We start from the raw sequence: 22,239 nt of genomic DNA on the forward strand, positions 1-22,239 counted from the left end.
TCTGAATAATCATTAAATGGATAAATTGTTTAACGGATTGGTGCACAAAATTCTATAAAATCTCAGGGTTCATTTAAAATGTTATCAAGGGGGTGACACTGAAATTGGTTAAATTCACCTTCAAAGAGGTTTAAAGGTTATCATTGTATCTAAGCTCAATCGTCCATTGCCTAGCTAGGGTTGTAAATCCAGTCAGTTAGAGTAACGCCAATATCAAGTCAACAGTCAGAAATGACCTCAAAATTTCTCAATATCATCCAGTTGTTCTTTGAAAATCATAGTGCTTCAATCCTACCGGTTGTAAGCAATGTCTCAGTTCTCATCAAGCCCGTTTTGGGTAGTCTTGAGTTTTCATGAGTCATTTGGGTTAACTCGAGTCCTTTTTCCTAGCAAGGTCATGTCCTCCTTAGATTGAGTCTACTCTTTCTTATTTAGTCAAGTTAGTTCGTCGAGTCTATAGAGGTGTTTATCGCCCCTTTTGAATTTGATTGGATAAAGAAAATTTTTGAATACCCCGAGCGCATTAACGAATTAACTAATAATTTGATAGATTTTGAAGATAAGAGTCAGGCTCAACCTTTAATCGAGAAAGGAAAGGTCATTGACCTCGGAACATAAATAAATTCCTAAAGAGATTCAAATAGAAACCATCTTATCTCCAGAAGAACACAAGGGGATAATGAATTTTCTTAGAAATTTCGAAGACTTGGTTCACGTGGGCCTATGAGGATATGTTAGGTGCAAGTTTGGGTGTTGTCTAACACGGATTATATATTGACTCGTCTATATCGATGGAATCAAAGAAGATGTTATAAAATATATCAGCATTATCCTTACTACATCTTGAGTTGCAAATCACATATTATCAATCGATATGGGGATACCTTTTGAACTGATCTCTAATAATGGGTCTTACTTCAAAGCTTAAATCATTACTCCGTGTTCAAAGTTGAAGATCCAGAATCACAAATCATCCTCCTACCTTCCTCAGATCAATGGAACGGTTGAAGCAGTTAATAAGAGTATCAAGACTATCATCAGGAAAATGAGTCAATAACATCGAGATTGGTCAGAAAAATTATCATTCACGCTGTGGACATATCGAACCCTAATTCGATCCTCTATTGGAGCTACTCCTTACTCTTTAGTGTATGGCATGGAAGCAGTATTGCCAGTTGAAATGGAAATTCCGTCTCTCAGGGTCTTGTTGGAAAATCATTTGTTAGAAACAGATTGGGTTCGTCAGCAGTATGAAGAATTAAACTTGATCGAAGGAAACGATTTAAAGCCCTGTACCACGTGCAAGCTTATCTAAGAAGAGTCACCTGTGCATTTGACAAGAAGGTCAAAGCTCATCATTTACAAGTCAAAGAATTAACTATCAGACTTCAAAGAAAATTGAACACTCCTCATCAACTATAGGAGAAAGTCTAAATTGGAGAAATTCATTCATTAAGGAAATACTGTCTGGAAAAGTCGTCAGACTTCAAGATCATGATGGAGATGAACTACCAGAACCAACCAACCTTGACCAGATCAAGCGGTACTACATTTAAGGAGGCCATCTTTGGCCGAATCAATCCTCATATTACCCAGTTACCTTGTTCAACATATCCTTTCTCAACCCTTTGTAGCCTTTTCAAAAAAAAAAATGAATGATGCCTTTTTTCTTTCTCAGCCCGATCACCTAACCTAGGGGAGGGAAGATTCGAACTACGTTTTGGTCTGATCCAAAAATTTTGGGGTACGTAGGCAACCTGAGAAGTCACTTCAGGCCCGATCACATCAAAATAAAAAAATCTAGTTCCCCACACAATAAAAAATTAAGAAAAAAATTCAAAAGAAAAAGAAATCCAAAATGGGGAAGAAAATTTAAGGTAAAAGAAAACAATTGAAAAGGAAATGCCACACAAGGGGCATTTGGGTTTTTGAGCCTCAAAATTCCTTTCTTTTTATACCCAGTCCTAAGCCTACCCATGAAAGTCCTCCTAAGTACCGTGCGAAAAGTCAAGCATGATCAGGCAGCAACTCCAGAAGGTCAGAGAAAAAAAAAAAAAAAAAAAAAAAAAAAAAAAAAAAGATAAAAAATGATGAAGCCTGCTAAGTTGAAAACCCGAAAAGGGCGACTTAGGCAAAAATTAAGGCAAGCTCGCAAGGTTGAAAATCTGAAAGGACAACTTTGGCAACAATTAGAGCAAAGAAAAAAAAAAGAAGAGCTCGCTAGATCGAAAACCTGAAAAGGCGATCTAGGCAAAAGTTAGAGCAAGCTCGCTAGATTGAAAATCTGAAAAGGCGATCTAGGCAAAAGTTAGAGCAACAAAGAAAAACAAAAGAAAATCCCAAGTTGAGAGCAGTTCGAGCTGAAACATCAGAAATCCGAATAATCAAGTTCAATACTCAGCTTAAACCTGGCATAAATTCAGAAGCCACAAGTATCTTGTCTACGATCGATCTGAAAATTCTTACTTCCCCAAGTGAACCAATGGAGAGAATGGTGAATTCTATGATGAGTCTCAAAAGGAAACATTTTGTTCTCTTGAGCCTGACTCAAAATCTTTAATAAATTTAAAAGTTGGATCTTTATTGCGCTTGTGGTAATCAAATATTTCAAACCTTCATACAAGGGGCATTTTTTCTTTTTCCTCTAGATATGTAATTTCCCCCCTTATACTAGGGGCATTTTTTTTAATGATGTGTTCAATTATTTTCAATGCCATGTTTATTGTCAAACTAGGGATATTTTGTTCTTGGAGCAATGTTAATCCTAAAAACCTCAAACTTAAGGTTACCTTCTTGATAACAGTTCTTCAAAAAACTCTTGAGGTTCAAAAGAAATAAAAACTCAGGTTTTAAATTCATAAAACTTTTGGATAAATCCTTGAGGTTCAAACAAAAGCACTTCGGATCTCACATTTGACTGTGTCCAGAAATCAACTAATATGGTATTCCCAGATCCAATCATTCCTGGATTCGATCATTTCTCTTCCAGATTCAGTATCTTCCAGATTTATTCAATTCATTCTAATCAGTCTTTTCCAAATTCATTCTTTTTTTCCCAAAAGTCTTTCATTCCTTTGCCAATTTTGCTCAGTTGCCGCCAAAGGTTATCTTGGATTTTGCTCAGTTGCCGCCAAAGGTTATCTTGGATTTTGCTCAGCTTCCGCCAAGGGTCAACTTGGATTTTGCTCAGTTGCCGCCAAGGGTTATTTTGGATTTTGCTCAGTTTCCGCCAAGAGTTATCTTGGATTTTGCTCAGAAACCGCCGAGGGTTTTCTCGGAATTATGCTCAGATACCGCCAAGGGTTTTCTTGGAATTATGCTCAGATGCCACCGAGGGTTTTCTCGGAACTATGCTCAGATACCGCCAAGGGTTTTCTTGGAATTATGCTCAGATGCCGCCGAGGGTTTTCTCGGAACTATGCTCAGATACCGCCAAGGGTTTTCTTGGAATTATGCTCAGATACCGCCAAGGGTTTTCTTGGAATTATGCTCAGATGCCGCCGAGGGTTTTCTCGGAACTATGCTCAGATACCGCCAAGGGTTTTCTTGGAATTATGCTCAGATGCCGCCGAGGGTTTTCTCGGAATTATGCTCAGATACCGCCAAGGGTTTTCTTGGAATTATGCTCAGATGCCGCCGAGGGTTTTCTCGGAACTATGCTCAGATACCGCCAAGGGTTTTCTCGGAACTATGCTCAGATACCGCCAAGGGTTTTCTTGGAATTATGCTCAGATGCCGCCGAGGGTTTTCTCGGAATTATGCTCAGATACCGCCAAGGGTTTTCTTGGAATTATGCTCAGATGCCGCCGAGGGTTTTCTCGGAACTATGCTCAGATACCGCCAAGGGTTTTCTTGGAATTATGCTCAGATGCCGCCGAGGGTTTTCTCGGAACTATGCTCAGATGCCGCCGAGGGTTTTCTCGGAACTATGCTCAGATGCCGCCAAGGGTTTTCTTGGAATTATGCTCAGATACCGCCGAGGGTTTTCTCGGAATTATGCTCAGATACCGCCAAGGGTTTTCTTGGAACTATGCTCAGATGCCGCCAAGGGTTTTCTTGGAATTATGCTCAGATGCCGCCAAGGGTTTTCTTGGAATTATGCTCAGATACCGCCAAGGTTTTCTTGGAACTATGCTCAGATGCCGCCAAGGGTTTTCTTGGAATTATGCTCAGATGCCGCCAAGGGTTTTCTTGGAACTATGCTCAGATGCCGCCAAGGGTTTTCTTGGAACTATGCTCAGATGCCGCCGAGGGCTTTCTCGGAATTATGCTCAGATACCGCCAAGGGTTTTCTTGGAACTATGGTCAGATACCGCCAAGGGTTTTCTTGGAATTATGCTCAGATACCGCCAAGAGTTTTCTTGGAATTATGCTCAGATGCCGCCGAGGGTTTTCTCGGAACTATGCTCAGATACCGCCAAGGGTTTTCTTGGAATTATGCTCAGATACCGCCAAGGGTTTTCTTGGAATTATGCTCAGATGCCGCCGAGGGTTTTCTCAGAACTATGCTCAGATACCGCCAAGGGTTTTCTTGGAATTATGCTCAGATACCGCCAAGGGTTTTCTTGGAATTATGCTCAGATGCCGCCGAGGGTTTTCTCGGAACTATGCTCAGATACCGCCAAGGGTTTTCTTGGAATTATGCTCAGATGCCGCCGAGGGTTTTCTCGGAACTATGCTCAGACGCCGCCAAGGGTTTTCTTGGAATTATGCTCAGATGCCGTCGAGGGTTTTCTCGGAACTATGCTCAGATGCCACCGATGGCTTTCTCGGAACTATGCTTAGATACCGTCAAGGGTTTTCTTGGAATTATGCTCAGTTTATATTTACTTCATGCTCAGATTTGACTTATTTCCAACTCAAACTCTTTGAAATCTATCTCAGATTTTGAACCCACACACTTGCACAGTTGTTATATCAGTCAAGGAGAATTTTTTTTAAAATTCAAGGATCTGACACTGCCAGTGAGAGCTCGCGCTCAAGGACCTGACATTTTTTTAAGTTCGAGGAGAGTTTTATGCTCAATGATCCGAATACCCCGACGAATTGTTAAATCAGGCTGCAAAATGAACTGTTACTAGCTTTGGCATTCGGATATCGCACTAATCTACCAAGATAGATTTGCTATCTAGTTTGCTTCAACCCTCTGCCAAAGAGGGGCATCTGTAGACACCCCATTTTTGCATCCGCCTGATTAATCAAGTCGTCAACCCGATCGCAAAGGTTCCCAATGATTGATGTCTATTCCAATGCTTTATTTTGTTACCAGATATGTTTCAGAAATCCGGATGAGGTATCTCGAACAGACAAAACTTAGAAACCACGCTACGCTAGGAAAATACGACCCCAGAAACATAGAAATCATCATCTTGCAAACCAAAAAGAAGTTTCACGATAAAAATCACTAAAAATGATTAAATTGCCAAAATACCCCTAACCTCAAAACAACCTTAGAGCCTACATTACGCTTAGGAAAATCCGTTCAAACACATAAAACAACAAATCGAAACCAAGTAAACCACTTCGCCAATTTTCACAAAATCTGACAAAATTACGAAAATACCCCTCATAAAGTTCACGATCATTTCATACAAAAAACTTCATAAATGACAAAAACCAACATTCCCATTGAATTCCTTACGAAAAACTGATTCCAAAACATCCTGGAACATTGAAAAATGACTTAAAACGTAAAAAATCCTCTCCGAGGGCAAAACGGTAATTTCACAATTTTCATAATTAAAAAATTCGAAATTAATAAATAAAATATTAAATAATTAAAGTGAAACATTAATGAAATTAATTTAAAAAGTTGAACCTAAAAAATCGATTAATTGGACTCTCAGGCAAAATTGTTGAGGGTTCGTGGGATATTTCTTTAAGGACCCCTCCATTTGGGGGTCCAAAGAATTAAAGATATAATAGAAGGGGGTTCTCCAAAAATTAAAAGTAAATCAAGCAAGACTGAAGTCAAGGTATTAAAGTCAATCAAGTGAGACTGAAGTCAAAATTAAAGTCAATCAAGCAAGACTGAAGTCAAGGTACTAATCGAGTCAATCTCATAAGACTAAGGTCAAAACCCTAAATCAAAACCCTAAATCAAAACCCTAATCTAAATTAATCAAGTCAATCTCATAAGACTAAGGTCAAAACCCTAAATCCAAACCCTAATCTAAAACTAATCAAGTCAATCTCATAAGACTAAAGTCAAAACCCTAAAACCCTAAAGACTAAGTCAAAACCCTAATTGAAACCCTAAAAGAAACCCTAATCAAACCCTAAATGCTTCTAAAAACTTTATAAATAGGAGCCTCCACACCCTATTTTCGTATCAAAGAAAAAACCCTAGAAAAAGTAGGTGAAGAAGCCCCCACAACCCCTCCAAAACCCTAATTTTGGAGCCCTAACTCCTTCCCTAACACCCCTACTCCTATTTTAGCCTAAAAAACACCCAAAAACCTCCCAAAAACATCCCAAAAATCCACCACAAATTCAAAGCATTCAGATCCAAGAAGGAGACACCTTGCCTCGGAGATCAGAAATCAGATCCGGAGACAAAACGAAGCAAGGAATACGGTGCAAGGAACTGTTTTTCAGATCTGAGGGAATAGTGCTTTTGCAGATCGAAGGTAAGGTTTTTTATTATTTTTTTAATCTAGGTTTTATCATTAGCAATGTAGATCTATTTGGGATAAGTAGAGACCGACATTGGCCGGGCGGGGTTGGTGCCTAACACCTTCCAACCCCGTAACATGATCCCCGGATTCAGATTTCTATAGTAGATTAGTTCTTTTTATCCATTGTAGGGTCAATTTGGTTCCTAGACCACAATAACTAGGTGGCGACTCCCAAACCTCAAGGGTCAAAAGCGGATCCGCGCACCCCGCGGATCGAGGGCGCTTTCAATTGGCTAAACTTTTGTTTCATTGACTGATTGGTGCAAAATTATTGAAATTCAGAGATTAAGTCCAATCAGTTAATTAGGTTTTGATTGATTAATTTTAAGATTTAGATTTTGTGCTTTTATGTGAACGAACTTTGTCATTTTATGTAGCAATGAGTGTCATTCCATGTAAATTTCATATGAAAATTTATCATTTTATGTGAAGATAGATTTCATTCCATGTGAATGAAAATCATCATTTTACATGGCGATGAGTGTCACTTCACGTAGTGAAATTTTGTCATTTGATTTTTCTAAGCGTCAAGAGTCTTTAGATTTTGTAAATTTGCGTAATTGTTAGTGAAAGATTTAGTTTTGTTCTGGAATCTCGTTTTCCTAATGGAGTGAGGTTTTTAATTACATGTCGAATATCATGGGTATTTTAGTCATTTTGTCAATTTGTGTATATTTTGCCGTGAGATTTATATTTTTATTCCAATGTGATTATTTCTAAGTCTCAAGGTCCTATTTTCCTAGTGTTGTGAGGTCTCTAAGTTATTGAATCGCATAGTGATCCTAAGTGTACGTATTTGTAAAATTGAGTGTAAGGTGGCGACGATCCTAAGTGTGGGTAATTTCTAAGTCGAGTGTGCCGAAAAAGAGAAAGATGAAATCACGACTACTGGAAAGAGATCAAAAAGATCAGAGAGAATTGGGAGAAGGCACTTAAAAAACTTTCAATTTTTTCGCATATTCTATGCTCATTATTAAGAATCCATATAAACTGAGAAACGAACTATTAGATGAGAAGGATGCAAAATGGGGTGTCTACAATAGAAAAATAATTTTTTAATAAAAAAGTGAGAGAAAAGTAGAGATAGGGATGTACATTCAGGTATAACCAAATTGAATCGAACCAAATTTTAGTATTCGGTTCAGAATTACTAAAACCAAAATGGAACCGCAAGTATTTCAGGATTGATTCAGGTTTTCATTGAATATCAATACCCAAAATTGAATCGAATCAAAAATTTCGGATTTAATCACGGTTTTGGGTTCGAGTAACTCGAAAATTCAAATTTCAAAATTTGAATTTTGATTTTGATTTTGATTTTTTTGGTCAGTTTTGGTTTTAGTTTTAGTTCTAGGTTCAGGTTCGAGTAAACATATATAAACTCATATAAAATATACATTATACATATGTAACCTTATATAACTTATATAAATAACTTGTATAAATTAAAATTTTAAACTATGTAACTTATATTAAACCATTAAAAAGACAACATAAAATGAATCAAAAATTCCAACCATATTTTTATTAATGCAAATGTAAAATCACATTAAGACTAAGTGCATTGCATTGATTGCATTACATTATTTGCAAAATAAAATTGTGAAAAGGGAAGGTAATGCATCACAATAGTATGAGTACATCTCAAATAGGTTTGCACAAACTCATCTATCTATCATATGCATAACTTAACCCAAAAAATAGAAATAAAAATTTAAATTTCAAATTGTTCAAATGTTTCTTTTAATTGTGCTTATTCTTCCTTTTTTTTTGTTTCTCCGCTCTCAACCTCCCACCAATATTTTTTGTTCTCTACTCTTGGCTTCCCACTAATCTTTTGCATATAACCCTGCTTGGTACGCTGAAAATCATTAGCAAATGCAAATAAGTTTTTGAAATTAATTTTATTGGTGCATGGCTACACAATGCAAATCTTTTGCATTACAAAAAATTTGCATGGATCACCTAAATTCTTACGAAATTTCAGCAAAGATTTGTGGGACAAAAAGTACCGCAAATAATTTGCAAAATCACAATGAAATTTTTTATTGCATAGATTAATCCATTACAAAAAAAAAAAAAAAAATCGAAAGAGATTTTCCAATGGTAACCAAGCAATAGTAAATCATTCATCGCAAATCATTTGCATTGCAAAATATTTGCAAATGCAAATAATTTGTAGTATACCATGCATGGCCATTATGTTTTGAAGATAATAATGCAAAATATATAATTCTTTTATTAATAATCCAATCATGATTAACAAAATGTGTCGTAACCCATATATATATATGATACATTTTGATCGGAAGACCATAAATCGAAAGTTAAACAAATTTTACTGGACACAATTTGTACAATACTTTTCATTTCTATTTTTTTTATTTAAATATTTTCATTACATCTCTTTTTTAAGTATTTTAGAAATACCTCAATGATTTGGAAAATAAAATTTTTGAATGTATTCTTTAAAACTCTCTTTTTCAAATCTTCCTTAATAAAATTTGTTATCATTTTAAATCATGCCACGTCTTCCTAATAAGGTCATGTGCTTACATTACTCACACTTGATTAACTAATTAAATTTTAATTAAAATTGGATTGATATATTTTTAAACATGTTTTTTCAAAATATTTTTTCATTGAACCAGTTCTAGTCCCGGTACTTAAATAAATTAAAATTTTATTGTAATAATTACATTTAATTTTTTTCAAATTTAAATCCAATGGGATTTAAACTCTACTAATGTAAAATGGTTCCAAAACGTATATCCTTGACTTTTTTCTTTTTGGAGGACAACTAAACAATTTGGATTTATAACTAACCGCCTCTTTAACATTTGCAAAAGAAATATTTTCATTTGGATTTAGAGTTTGGATATGGTCAATGTAATTATTCAAATTATAATTATTTAAATCGTAATTATGAAATGATCCATTATCTATTAAAATAGTTGGTTTAAAAAAAGGATTTAAAAGAGAATAAGACAAGTATTTAAACATAATTAGAAAAATTACATCTCTGAAAATTCAAAATGTCATGAGCCAATTTGATTAATGGCTTGAAATTTAACCAATTGCCTAGTCATATGCCAAATTTGACTGGTTATCAAGTGCTTGAATTTGATGATGATGACTTAATCTTGATGATGAACTCAACGTTTCAATTTGAAAAAGAAATTTAAACACTAATTTGATGGACTTGGGGAGAAATTAAATAATATTAGGGTAATTTGAAAACTAATGTGAGAATTAATTTGAAATTTAAGAGATTAAAATTGAGAAAGAATTTTAGAGTTCTGGTCTTAATAATTTTTCCAATCTTAATTATTGCATATTGCTCATTTTGAATGACGATTTTTGAAACTACAATTGGATGTTGAAGAAGGGGGTATCTAGGTAATTTTTTATTAATCTACCAAAGAAGACCGAGTTTAAAGGGCATAAACATAGGAGGTATCTCAAACTAATATCTCAAGATTTTCTCAACTTGTACCTTTTTTTTCTAAGTTCACACGATTCACACTTCACAGTCACACACACTCGCTCTTTTTTAAGTGCAGTGTGAAGTGTGAAGTGTGAAGTGTAAAGGAAATCTTCACTCTTTCCTAGTTCGCTTTCTCTGTTCCTCCTCCTCTTCGCTCCTTGCCCACACATTACATTCTTCCTCAAAATTATATACAATAAACAGAAAGTAAAGAGAGAGAAAGAAAGAAAGAAAGAAAGAAAGAAAGAAAAGAAGAAAGTAAGAAAGGGTAAGGAAGATGGGGGAGGGGAGAGGCTCCACTTTAGTCCATCTCTTAGTCGTCGTTCTCAGTTTGATCGCTTTTGGCTTCGCCATTGCTGCTGAACGAAGAAGAAGCACTGTAAGCTTCTTTATTTGTTTATTTTTTTTTCTGTTAAAATCTCTGCTGAAACATATGGGTTTTGTAGTTCGTATTTAGGGTTTTTCTTTTTTAAGATCTACTTCTTTCTTACTTATGACTATGATCCTATTCCGACATCTGTATCTTTAATGTATGAGATTTGATCTTGAGTTTTAGATACTTTGTTGTGCTGTGCTGTGCTGAGTTGAGCATTTGATTTGCATTTTTTACTCAAGATTTGATCTTGAGTTTAGTGTAGTTTTACTGGATTTGATTAAAAATGGAATAAATCATGTTCATAGGTTGAATTTACTACGAGGATTGTATTATGGTAGAGCATACCGTACTGTGACAACTTGAGAAGATTAATCTTCTCAACCACAACTCAAATTATTGAAACCTGCCTCCAAATCTTAACTCTTCATTTGAAACTTCAAAACAATCTCTAATGACCCTCTTAATGACCAGATCAAGTGAGTGGATGATGATCGAGTGAATTTAGTTTTAGAAAGTTGGAGGACTCACATCCCCTTACCACTTTCGCCCTATCTAGCTAACATTGATATCACTTTTAGAGTATGGGTTTACCTAATCTTTCATATCATATTATCACTTGCCTTTCCAAAAATATTTTCTGTGTGACATACCTTTCCGAGAAGGTTTCCTGTATTTGATAGATTTTTTCATACTCATCACAGTAATGTTTGGTTTAGGTCTCAACGGAAGCAAAACTGCCAATCCATATTCATTACTATCACTTATCTCGGCCAAATTGGCAATCCAACACTATAGCCCTCTAGATTTCATGTAAAAACTCAGATCCATAAAATAAAATAAAAATTGGATTTGATCCATGTTTTTGGAGATGGATCTCCCATTGAACTTCCAAATTTAAAATTCAAATTTAACAGTGATTTTTTTTTTTTAAAGTTCATAAAGTTTTGTCCTCTACATCCTTGTGGCATCAGATGTTTTTGGATGCCACAAGGTGAGCTCAATGTCCCTTGTAAGATTTCAAATCTTACCAAGTTAGCACAACTAGACTTTCTCGAAAAAAAAAAAAACCCTATACGACCCAATTTGAACAAAAGAGTATAAAAAGATTTTCCATTACATCACTTGCTTGGCAAATGGTAATATTTCCCCTTCAATTAAACACGCCCTAAGTGAAAAATGATTATTTTGTTCAGGTTCACCAAATAAAGAACAACTTATAAAATATTCATTAAAAAAAAGAACAACTCATAAAATGATCATTTTGACAAGTGATGTCAAGTTCCAATAGCTGGAGTAGCTACTTGACAATTCACTTTGTGAGGATGGGCTTTGATAGATCATATCTTATGGAGTCTGTCCTGGTGACGAGGTGTATGTTGTTTGCCAACATATAATAGTGGAACTTCTTGGTTGCATAGATTAGTGCAAGACAATCGTTTTAGACTTTTGGGTATCATAGTTTGGTATCTCCCAAGGATCGGCTGATGTAGTATATTGATTTTTTGATGCTTGTATCATCTCCTTCGAAAAGCAAGGTGTCTTTAATGGTGAAGAAGCCATTAGAATGGTGGCGACATCCATTACCTTCTAGATCTTCCCTAAGGCGATATGGAGTTATTTAGCCCTTTGAACTTGGTATTTTTCTTTAACAAATGGTAAATGGGGGTAAACAATTTCATTAGTCCAGGGTGGAGCTCCTTTTGTTGTTGTTTTTTGGAAAGAGGCTTTTTAATTTTTTCGAACTTGGTGACTTCTCTATGGTGCTTATGGAATTAGACTTAGTGGAGCAACATCGATTCTTCTTTCATAGACAATAAAGACCCAAAACAATCCTTTTGTGTACATTAAGAGTATTCTTTGTCAAATAAAAGACGCATAATTATTCAAACACTTGTAGTATGTTCAAATTATTAGTGTACATGTGTTAGTGAAACGATTGGGTACACAGAGTTATGTACATTGTTTAAGTTTAGGGAATTCTCCTATGCAATGCACATTTGGGGGTACTCATGTACCCATTGTCCTTATACGTATGTGTCTAGTATATGTTTGTAAATTGTCTTTTGTGTTGGGCTTCTGAATTAAGTTTGGCCACTTTCAGTCCCAATATATTTGGGCTCTAGTTTTAATATTCTCTTCTGGAAATGGGTGAAATGATTAGCATTCTCTTTGATGGAATGGATAAAAATACAAGTTGAGCACAAACACGAGCTACCAAGTGCCTAACGTGGCAAAGTTTCCCTACAAAGAGTTCGTGTAACAATGTTGCCTTTTTAATGAGTCGTTGTACAATTTGTGTTGTGTAAATTTTCATATATGTCAATAAAATTATTTAAGGAATTATTGCTTCATGTGTTGCTATTGTGTGTGTTGTGGATATTTCTAGGCGTACTTGCAGGCCATAACATGCAAATGTTGAATGGTTTGCATTTGAAATGAGCACAATAGTGACATGCTTGTATTACTAAGTTCATTCCTTTGTTGGCCCTTGTTTTCCAAGGGATGCTTGTTAATATCATTCAATAAATGCTCCCATATGCATTTTCTCAGTGTCTCTCCTTCCCACATTATTATGGTCGGGCTCATGTTGCGTGCTACAATGACATTTAACGCAGCTTCTTGTCTGTATTTCGATGTTACATGTTTCTTGCCACATAGAATGAGCTTGAGAGGCTTGTGATGGTGATAGTCGCCAAGTCGGGGTTCGGCAATAAGTTGACAAGGGGAATATTCAGTAAAATCGGGAAACATTGGAAAAAAGTCGGGAAAAAATCGAGCTAGGTTATGGCTATCTAATCATTCCTACTAGCCGGTATTCTCATATTATATCATCAATTTTCATATTAAACTAGATTGATAAATCTAGAATTCCCATGTTGATATCATTTATGCATCCACAACATTTTGTTTTTGATAGTAAATCCACAACATATTCAAGGTTTATAATATTCAATATATAAAAAAGATCATAATCATGAGTCCGAATTAGGAATCATTAACAGATCAAAAATATCAAATCAATGTCATTCTCATTATTTCATGCATTATTCATGATTTAATCGCAAAGTTCGTAAAAGTCACGTATTAATAAAGACGGCGTGATTAAATCAGTGAAGGAAAAAAGTCCCAATTTATTCATCATTTTTTCAATAAGTTGGAGACTTTGGTGACTATGATGCTGACAAGTCGATAAGGCACAACTATGTGAGGGGTAGAAGTTTCATGAGCCTTGATTGGATCTCCTTCTCCAACTTTTCCCTTTTTGGGTTCTTTAGTATGTCCTTTGGTTGATTAGGGTATCATCCATTGTTCTTTCCTCCATCCATCAATGTGAAGTAGATTAGTTGTTTTAGTGTGACCATAGAGGATGCAAGGTCTTGTACACGCTGTCTTTGTAGCTCATTTTGAAACTATAGTTTCAACCCTTAAAGTAAAATTACTTGTTCTTCTCGGACATGTCTCATGTACACCAAGAATCATTTGATATATTCATGCATTATGCAAGTTTTGTGGAGTTGCCTCAACCTTCTTTGAGCAATGGATTCCACATTATCCGGAAGGAATTGGTTTTTCAGTTCTCTTTTCAAGTTGACTCACTATCGATGATGTTCTAACCATTATCCATATTAACATGCTTGGTGCACTACTTTAGCATGGCATCACTTGTAAGCTACATGGTCATTGTAGTGACCTCCACCTCTTCCAAATCAGGGCGATTTGCATGAAAGTATTGATCCATGTTAAGCAGGTTCTTGTGCATTGCTTTATGCGCATGGCTCGACTACATGCACTCTAGTTTTTTCACTTGTACTAGGACCACTTGATCCAATGACCTTAACGTAGAGATTCACCTTTGCAGCCAACTTGACAAGTTGCTCCTGGAAGAGTGGTAGGGGTTCCTCTTGTGTCCTTGATGGTATTCATTTGGTTGTCAAAGTTGCGTGGTTGCTTTCCACGATGTCCATGTGTTTTCCAAGTCATGTCGTGCCATCTATGATCTTAGTGAGGTCATGTGAGCTTTGATGAGAATGATATGTTGCTTGTGACTTCATGTTGTTGTTAGTGCTGATTGGTTCGTAGTTCTATGCCCCCTTGGCATATCTTCTGATGAATTGTATGACTTTGGAAGCTAGTTTTAGTACCACTTCTAGTCAAGCTTGTTGTGATTTCAGATCGCGTGGCACTTGTAAGTCATGATGACCTACAAGTAAGTCTAGAAATTCCATATGTGCACACAGGTATCACAAGAAGGCAACAGTTGCGGGCAAATGCCCCAAATACAAACTTTTATGTATATGGAGATGTCAATTTACACAACACAAGTTGTACAAATACATGCTACAAGGGAACTCATTACACAAACACAATATAGGGTATGCTTACTTGCTCTTACTGAAAAACTCATAGGTTCGTGTTTGTGCTTGGTTTGTATTTTTTCCCATTTCTTTAAATCAGATGCTAATTCTTTCATCTGTTTTCAAAGGAGAACATCAAAACTTGAGTCCAATCATAATAGGCCTAAAGGTAGTCTAAGCCTGATTTAGAGGCTCAATGCTAATGCTCATTTACATACACTTATTTGCACACACACACACATGTAAGGACACATGGTATATGACTGTCCTAGACGTCCCTGACGCATGCATGCTTTCTAAATCTAGTCAATGTACATGACTCTATGTACATGATTGGTACAATCGGGCTGTCCCTTGGCTTGGCTTGCAATGGAGAAGCTTGGCCTGGGTAAATAGGCCCAATTCATTTTTGTCCTAGGCTTGGGCTAGTACTATTAATCTAGAGGTTTGGACTTGGGTTTGGGGTCAAGCCATTTAGATGGCCAAGTTCGGCTCCTTCCTCTCTTTCTCCTTCTCAGTACCCCCACTTCTCTCTCTCCTTCTCTCCATGGTTTCTGCCCCCATACTCTGTTTATCCCTTGGTCCCCTGTCTTTTACTCTCTTTTTCGATCTCCATACTTTTCTTACCTTGGTTCCTCCACCCTTTTCTCTCAACTCCTCTTTCTTCCCTATCTATTTTTTAAAGAACAAACCTGAGCCAACTAATCCGGCAAATTTGCCCCAAATGTAGTCATGGGAGGCTTTAATTTGCTGATTTTGCTAAAGGAAAGGATCGACCTGGCTGTCTCTTTGATTAGGTTAGATGGTCATGGGGTTTATTGGATTTAATCACGATGATGTCTACATAGGTCTTAATATGTTTTAGAAGCAAATCATGAAGAATTGTAGCCATGATTCGTTGATATGCAAATGGGCATTATTGTGTGGTAGATATTTCCTTATGGAGTTGGAAAGATGGTCTTTCCGTATCACCTGCGGTCATCCAGATTTGGTTGCACCTTCTACAGCTGCCAATGAAAGTGAATATTTCAGCTCCTGCTGAGGCGTTTACTATTAGGTCCATTTTGGGTTGTAGGAAATAATGTTTTCTAAGGTTACGAAAGTTTGCCAGATTCATTTCTTCTTACGCTTCTAGAATTATTGGGATGGTCACGCATTAATTCCCAAACTGAATTTATCTCTGTTTTTTTTGCTAGGCAAATTTATCTATTTATCTTATCAACCTTGATTTTTTTTCATTGTTGTTTTTTGTTTTTGCTGTTTAATGATGAGGCTATGTTTGACCTCCCAGATCTACGATCTTCTAACTGACCCCCCACCTCAAATTCCCTTAAGTGCTTCTCTTCCTTTTCTCACCAGAAGATCCTTCTCTTCTCGCATCTTGTAATTTTTCTCAACTTTCCCACCTCTATTTTTTATTAATTCTGATCTCTTAACTCTTTCCAATTGCAACCTATAAACCCTCCATTAACTATTGAAATATTTCCCACTCCATTTGTTTTATCCAATTTTTCACTAGTTTCCTCTTCATGGGACCCTCCTCATCTTTATCAATTTCTCTTGGGGAATAATGTTCCGGGTGAAGGGTCACATATGATATACGATTCTCCCATTTTGCACTCTTCAAATATTGCAACTTGTCACCCCAATTGTGGTTGGTTCCTAGTGATGAGTGAAATCCTATAAAGCTTTCTTCAGCCTCCTTCGATCATTCTATAGCCTTTGGACCTCTCATCCAACACTCTTACAACATTCCTAGACATAGAAATCGCAAATTTAGGTTAAAACTCGATAAATTCTCGAAATTCATGAAGTCTATAAAAAATAACCAAAATACTCTGATATTAAAATATATTTAGAAACCATGTTATGCATAAGAAATGAGCCTCCAAACATCCAACACAACAATCTAGGACAAAACAGACCATTCGGCAAAATATATATATATATATATGGGAAATGTTCAACACCCTACACTTTACCCTACGCTTTACCAAACGTGTTTTGTCCTACATGGGTTAGAAGTTTTGGAATGGGCTGATTTTTGGTGAGGATGATCTCTACGATTAGAAGACCCTCCTCACCAAAAATCAGCCCATCCAAAATTTCTAGCCCCATGTTTACAAGTTGAAAAATCATGGACCGTCCATTTTTTGTAAACTATTTTTTATGGGGTTAGAAGTTTTGGAATGGGCTGATTTTTGGTGAGGATGATCTCCTCACCATAGAGATCATCCTCACCAAAAATCAGCCTATTCCAAAACTTCTAACCCATGTAGGACAAAACACGTTTGGTAAAGCGTAGGGTGGTGAACGGGACCCTATATATATATTTATAAATTTTTTCGATAATTATCAAAATGTCCTTGGTGAGCCTGTGCTCACCTTCCACATGAAAAACCTCAAAATCGGAATAGCTTTCATCAATAAAGCCCAACGCAAACCATTGACCACTCGATTCAAACGAAGATCATCAATGCCCTCTGGAATCATGTTAAGGCTGGCCCCTGAGGAAGTTATTAAGTCTGAGATAGGCACAAACCATTCATTAGAGTTTTTACACCTTTCTGTAATCTTTATGACACCTTGATCCACCAATTTCTTCCACACCAGCTTCTCTTTTGGCATTTTCATGGCCTCATTGATTATTTCAATCAGTCAAACAACTTCGGAATCAAGCAGCAGCATAGAACACATCCAGCCTTTTCTCTCCCTGCATCCCCTGAAAATCTTGAAACTTTTACTTATAAAAAAAAGAAAATAATTCTTTAAACTTTTGGAGTCAACGTTGATTAACATCATATTTTCACCCTGTTTTTTAAGCTTAACCTCAATGAAAGGATCTGCTCCCCAACCCTGGTCGTATGAAGGAACCAAGGGGCCTTGGGCAAGCAAGACTTGATTGAAGAATTTACTAAAATGAGAAAACCTTCAAGGCCATGCTCGCCAGAATCTAGATTCTGCTGGAAGTTCAACTCCTAACATGGCATATTTACATTGACCATCATGGCACGACTGATGTAGTTTTCACCAAACCTTCATATTTCGTACTTGTTAGGCTACTAATACACTTATCTTTTTCTTTTGGTCAAAGTTGTTTCCGGCCTTTATAGGGTTTTTCTTTGAAGACTCTCTTTAGATGGGTTCTGATTAGTAGGTTATAGTTATATTCTCTTTCTTGTATGTTTCTTGTAGACAGGCCTCTTTACCTCCTCTTTTCCTTTTAATAAATTTCTTTTTCTATAATTTTTTTTACAATCATTATGAATTGTTACATTTACATACTATTTTCATTTCTAGGTTGAGCAAAGCATACCTCAAAATCAAAATTTTGAGCCTTGACTACATCCAAGCACCACTTCATGGCTGTAAATTATGGTTTAACTCATGAAACTAACTGAATGAAGTTTTGATTTGATGCATTGGCTTGTAAAATGTTTTTCTCTATTTTGTTTTACTCTGGTGGATTTGTTCCATTAATATAAAAAGCTATTTTCTGCACGACAGGGTACCATAGTAAAGGATGATCTCAATGCTACATATTGTGTTTATAACTCAGATGTTGCAACTGGTTATGGAGTTGGTTCTTTCTTGTTTCTTCTATCAAGCGAATCACTGCTTATGGGCATCACCAAGTGTATGTGTTTTGGGAGACCTTTAGCCCCTGGTGGAAATCGAGCCTGGTCCATCATTTATTTTGTCTCTTCATGGTGAGATTTTTTTTTCTACATTTTGGGACCTATATTATTCCAACTATACGTAGAAATGGAGGCTCTAGTTTCTCTAAATTTAGGTTGTTAGACATCTGTCCTACACACGTTAGTACACTTGAACATTTTTATTAAAACAAATTTTAGTTTATCGAACGTCATGTCCTTTCGATGTTATTATGCAGAGAATAGATATCTCATATTAGACACAAGTCGAACATATGTTCACAATTTATTTGGACTTGGTAATTTTTCGATAGGAAAATGCTGCATTGCATTTGTTGGACACTGTTTTCAACACTGCGCTGAGGTAGCAGTGTGTAGAGAACCAGGAATTTTTTTTGGTGGGGGCAAACTATGGTTGCCCGATAAGGTTGAAGAATATGAAGCTCAGTGGTTTTGAGGCGAAAAATAAATGGGTTTTTTGTTAGTTGGTAGAAAAGGCATGTAAGTCATTTCTTATTAGTCTATGAGAGAAGACCTAAGTCAAGGGACAATGTCATCAGTGGGAGTGGGGACAACTGCCAAATATTAACCAAATAGAAGGGTTTTAACAAAACCAAACAACCTGAGTGGGGGTGTGGGGGCAACTGCCAAAAGTTTGTAGGGGGCAAACTCAATATATCAAATTCTCAAGAGGAGAACGTACTTTTTGAAAATTTTGTGAGGGCAAGTGTCCCCACTGTAAATCCGCCCCTGTAGAGAATCGTTGATTGTTTAACTTGTTTCTCAAGGAAAGAAATCTATGGTTATCTGTGCACAGCAATGTCATTGCAGTGTTCAACACAGTGTCCAACGAAGGCAGTGTAGCACAACTCTTTTTCGATATCTTCTTCAGCTACAATTTTATATTCAAATGGGGGTTGCAGTTGACTACTAGGAATTGTTTTGTTTGGTTGTGTTTTCCTCGTTTCTCACCTTGGTTGTCTACTAGGTTTATTTTACACTTCTCTATGATTCTCTTATAAATTCTGGTAGAAAAAAAAAGTACAGCAAGATTTTGACGTGGACTTATTATTGGCAGGGTAACGTTTCTGATTGCGGAAGCATGTGTAATAGCTGGTGCAGCAAAGAATGCTTACCATACCAAGTACAGGGGTATAATTTTAGCCCAGAACTTCTCTTGTGAAACATTGAGGAAAGGTGTGTTTATTGCAGGGGCAGTGTTTGTGGTTGCAACGATGATTCTGAATGTGTATTACTACATGTACTTTACCAAGGCTACATCATCTCAGACTCAGGCTGCTACTCGCAAAACAAATCGTGCAAGCTCAACTGTTGGCATGACTGGTTACCCATAGAACAAATGAATCTAGATAGGTTCTTTTTAAGTTTTGCATCTTAGTAGGTTATTTAAGAATATGTGATCTGATTTGATTTATAATGTAATACATTGTCAGCATTTTGCATCTCGGTAGGTTACATAAGAATGTCATCTGTTTGATTGTATAATGTAATACATTGTCAGCTTGTGTTTTTCTACAAACTAGTTTTACTCAAAACGACTCAGGTGAAGAAAATCAAGCCCTATATGTTTTAGAGTTATTTCAGGTCCTGTTTGGATTGTGGCATAATGGTTACTTGTATATGCCTTTGAAAACTATGTTTGGAATATAATGAGCATATTGTTGCGAAGGAGCATGTATTTTCTTGTTTATTTTATTTTTCCATCAAAATATATGTTGCTTCCAAGCAGGTTTGTAGGATATTGGCAACCAATAGAACCAAACTGTTCACTTTGGTTTGATTCTACGAAAAATTCAATTCAATTATGGTTCTGGTTTACTGAAACCGACCGGCGTGGGTTCAATTTGTTTCCAAGTTGCACCCCTATGATATACTACTAATTTTGGACTTTTAGATGTAGTTTTTGATTTATTTCAACGATTTGTAATAAAAAATGAAGAACGAAGTTCATATTCTAAATTTTTCAAGATTTTGTAGTTATTTTTTATTTTAGTCTGTTACACAATTATAATTATGCATTTTGGGTATTTTGAGAAATTCTATGCGGTATTGAGGTCATAAAAATGAAAAGAGCCGGATCACATTTATAATGTTAAGCTGACCCCTATTTATCAAGTTCAATAATTTCATTGTCGAGCTCACTACACTACTTTTTATTAGGGCTGAACTTGGGCGGGCTGGCCCAAGCTCAACTTGGACTCAACTCGATTGATGGGTAAGCCTAGACTGAATTATGTAAAGAATGAGTTGAGCCTGGGTTAGAATATGTCAACCCAACCTCAATTTGAGTTGAGGGATCAAACAACCCAACTCAACTCAACCTGAACCCAATGTCTATATATATATATATATATGAAAATGTTTGGCACCCTACTATTTGCCCTGTGTTGTCCTACATGAGTTAGAAGTTTTGGAATGGATTGATTTTTGGTGATGAGGATCTCTATGGTGAAAAGATCATCCGTGCCAAAAATCAGCCCATTCCAAAACTTCTAAACCATGTAGGAGCACATAGGGCGAAACGGAGGGTTAATAGTAGGGTGCCGAGCATGCCCCATACATATATATATATATATATATTTGCTTGGTGGGATTTAATATACAAATATTTTTAAAGTAGATGATTGGATATTATTAATGTGAGCTTTGATTAAGTATGGTTGCAATGATGGATTTGGGATTTTTTATTTATTAATGGTTTTGATTTTTATGTAGTATTTTTTTAAGATGAAAAAATTATTTATTAATTAAAATGAAATTAGGGATATTCAATGAGTCAGCCCATCTAACCCATTCAAAAATTACTTAACTCGAACAAACCCGAGGTTAAAACGATTTTAGAAGATTAAGCTTGGGCTGAGCTCAGGCCCGATGGTCGGTTTGGGTTGAGTTTGGATTCACCCTCCAACCCACGCGGGTTGTCAATAGAAGATTGGATCCTCTCCATATATAAGTTTTGTAATCTGCTGTACAGCAAGAGAAAATACAGAAAATTCATTTCAGATTTCATTTGCAACCTCTGTTTTCTCTCCATTTTGTTTCAGTTTTGTTATGGTTCAAATAAGTTCCAAGGGCAACTCAATTTCAATAATCAATCAAACTCAAAGTCTACCAAGAAATGGTGGGCAACTACTGAACAACGAACTGATAAATGCATTTGTAAGAATTTGACAGTATCATAATAAAAACTCAGGTATAATGTAAAAAAATAATAATCTAAATCCATAAAAATGGCCAAAAACTGAATAAAATTTTGAAAGAGAGTCGAACTCCAAGTCTACCAAGAAGTTTTATTTTGAAAATCACTCTAAACTTCCTCTAAATCTTCACTCAAAGGTGCTATCAGACAAATGGAACAACGAAATCCAGACACGGGAAAAAAAAAAAGAGCAATAATAATACTTGATGAAGTCATTTCTACAGAGATGAGTTTCGTAATCGGAAGACCTTAGATTCACACCTGGTAGAGTGAGAGAATTGACAATGAAATAGAGATGATGATAGAGAATCATACCGAGAGACGTAAAGAAAATGTTAGTAATGATTACCTGTTTTCCTCATTGAAGTTCAAATGCCTGCACAATACCATTAAGTCACCGATGGAAGAGAGGTGGCTTACTATGTTGCACTTAACAGCAGAAAAACTAAATGTATAGAGATTGGTTTT

General features: G+C 36.1%; 1 protein-coding gene across 1 annotated transcript; it reads left to right on the forward strand.

Annotated features, from left to right (window-relative positions):
• The first annotated feature begins 10,206 nt into the window (after positions 1 to 10,206).
• On the forward strand, positions 10,207 to 20,240 carry LOC147401533 (sodium/hydrogen exchanger (DUF1218)). The gene is made up of 3 exons (XM_086442838.1): positions 10,207 to 10,543; positions 18,403 to 18,605; positions 19,630 to 20,240. Exons 1-3 carry the CDS (start codon positions 10,442 to 10,444, stop codon positions 19,904 to 19,906), a joined length of 582 nt encoding a protein of 193 aa, XP_086298964.1. The 5' UTR covers positions 10,207 to 10,441; the 3' UTR covers positions 19,907 to 20,240.
• The last annotated feature ends 1,999 nt before the right edge of the window (positions 20,241 to 22,239 follow it).

This window comes from Akebia trifoliata, chromosome 5, assembly GCF_017979445.1.
Source record: "Akebia trifoliata isolate Shusen 1 chromosome 5, ASM1797944v1, whole genome shotgun sequence".
NCBI classification, from domain to species: domain Eukaryota; kingdom Viridiplantae; phylum Streptophyta; class Magnoliopsida; order Ranunculales; family Lardizabalaceae; genus Akebia; species Akebia trifoliata.

Coding starts and splice junctions, on each gene's coding strand:
- LOC147401533 (XM_086442838.1), top strand. CDS start 10,442: ATGGGGGAGGGGAGAGGCTCCACTTTAGTCCATCTCTTAGTCGTCGTT. Junction 10,544..18,402: donor CTGAACGAAGAAGAAGCACT/GTAAGCTTCTTT, acceptor TCTGCACGACAG/GGTACCATAGTAAAGGATGA. Junction 18,606..19,629: donor ATTTATTTTGTCTCTTCATG/GTGAGATTTTTT, acceptor TATTATTGGCAG/GGTAACGTTTCTGATTGCGG.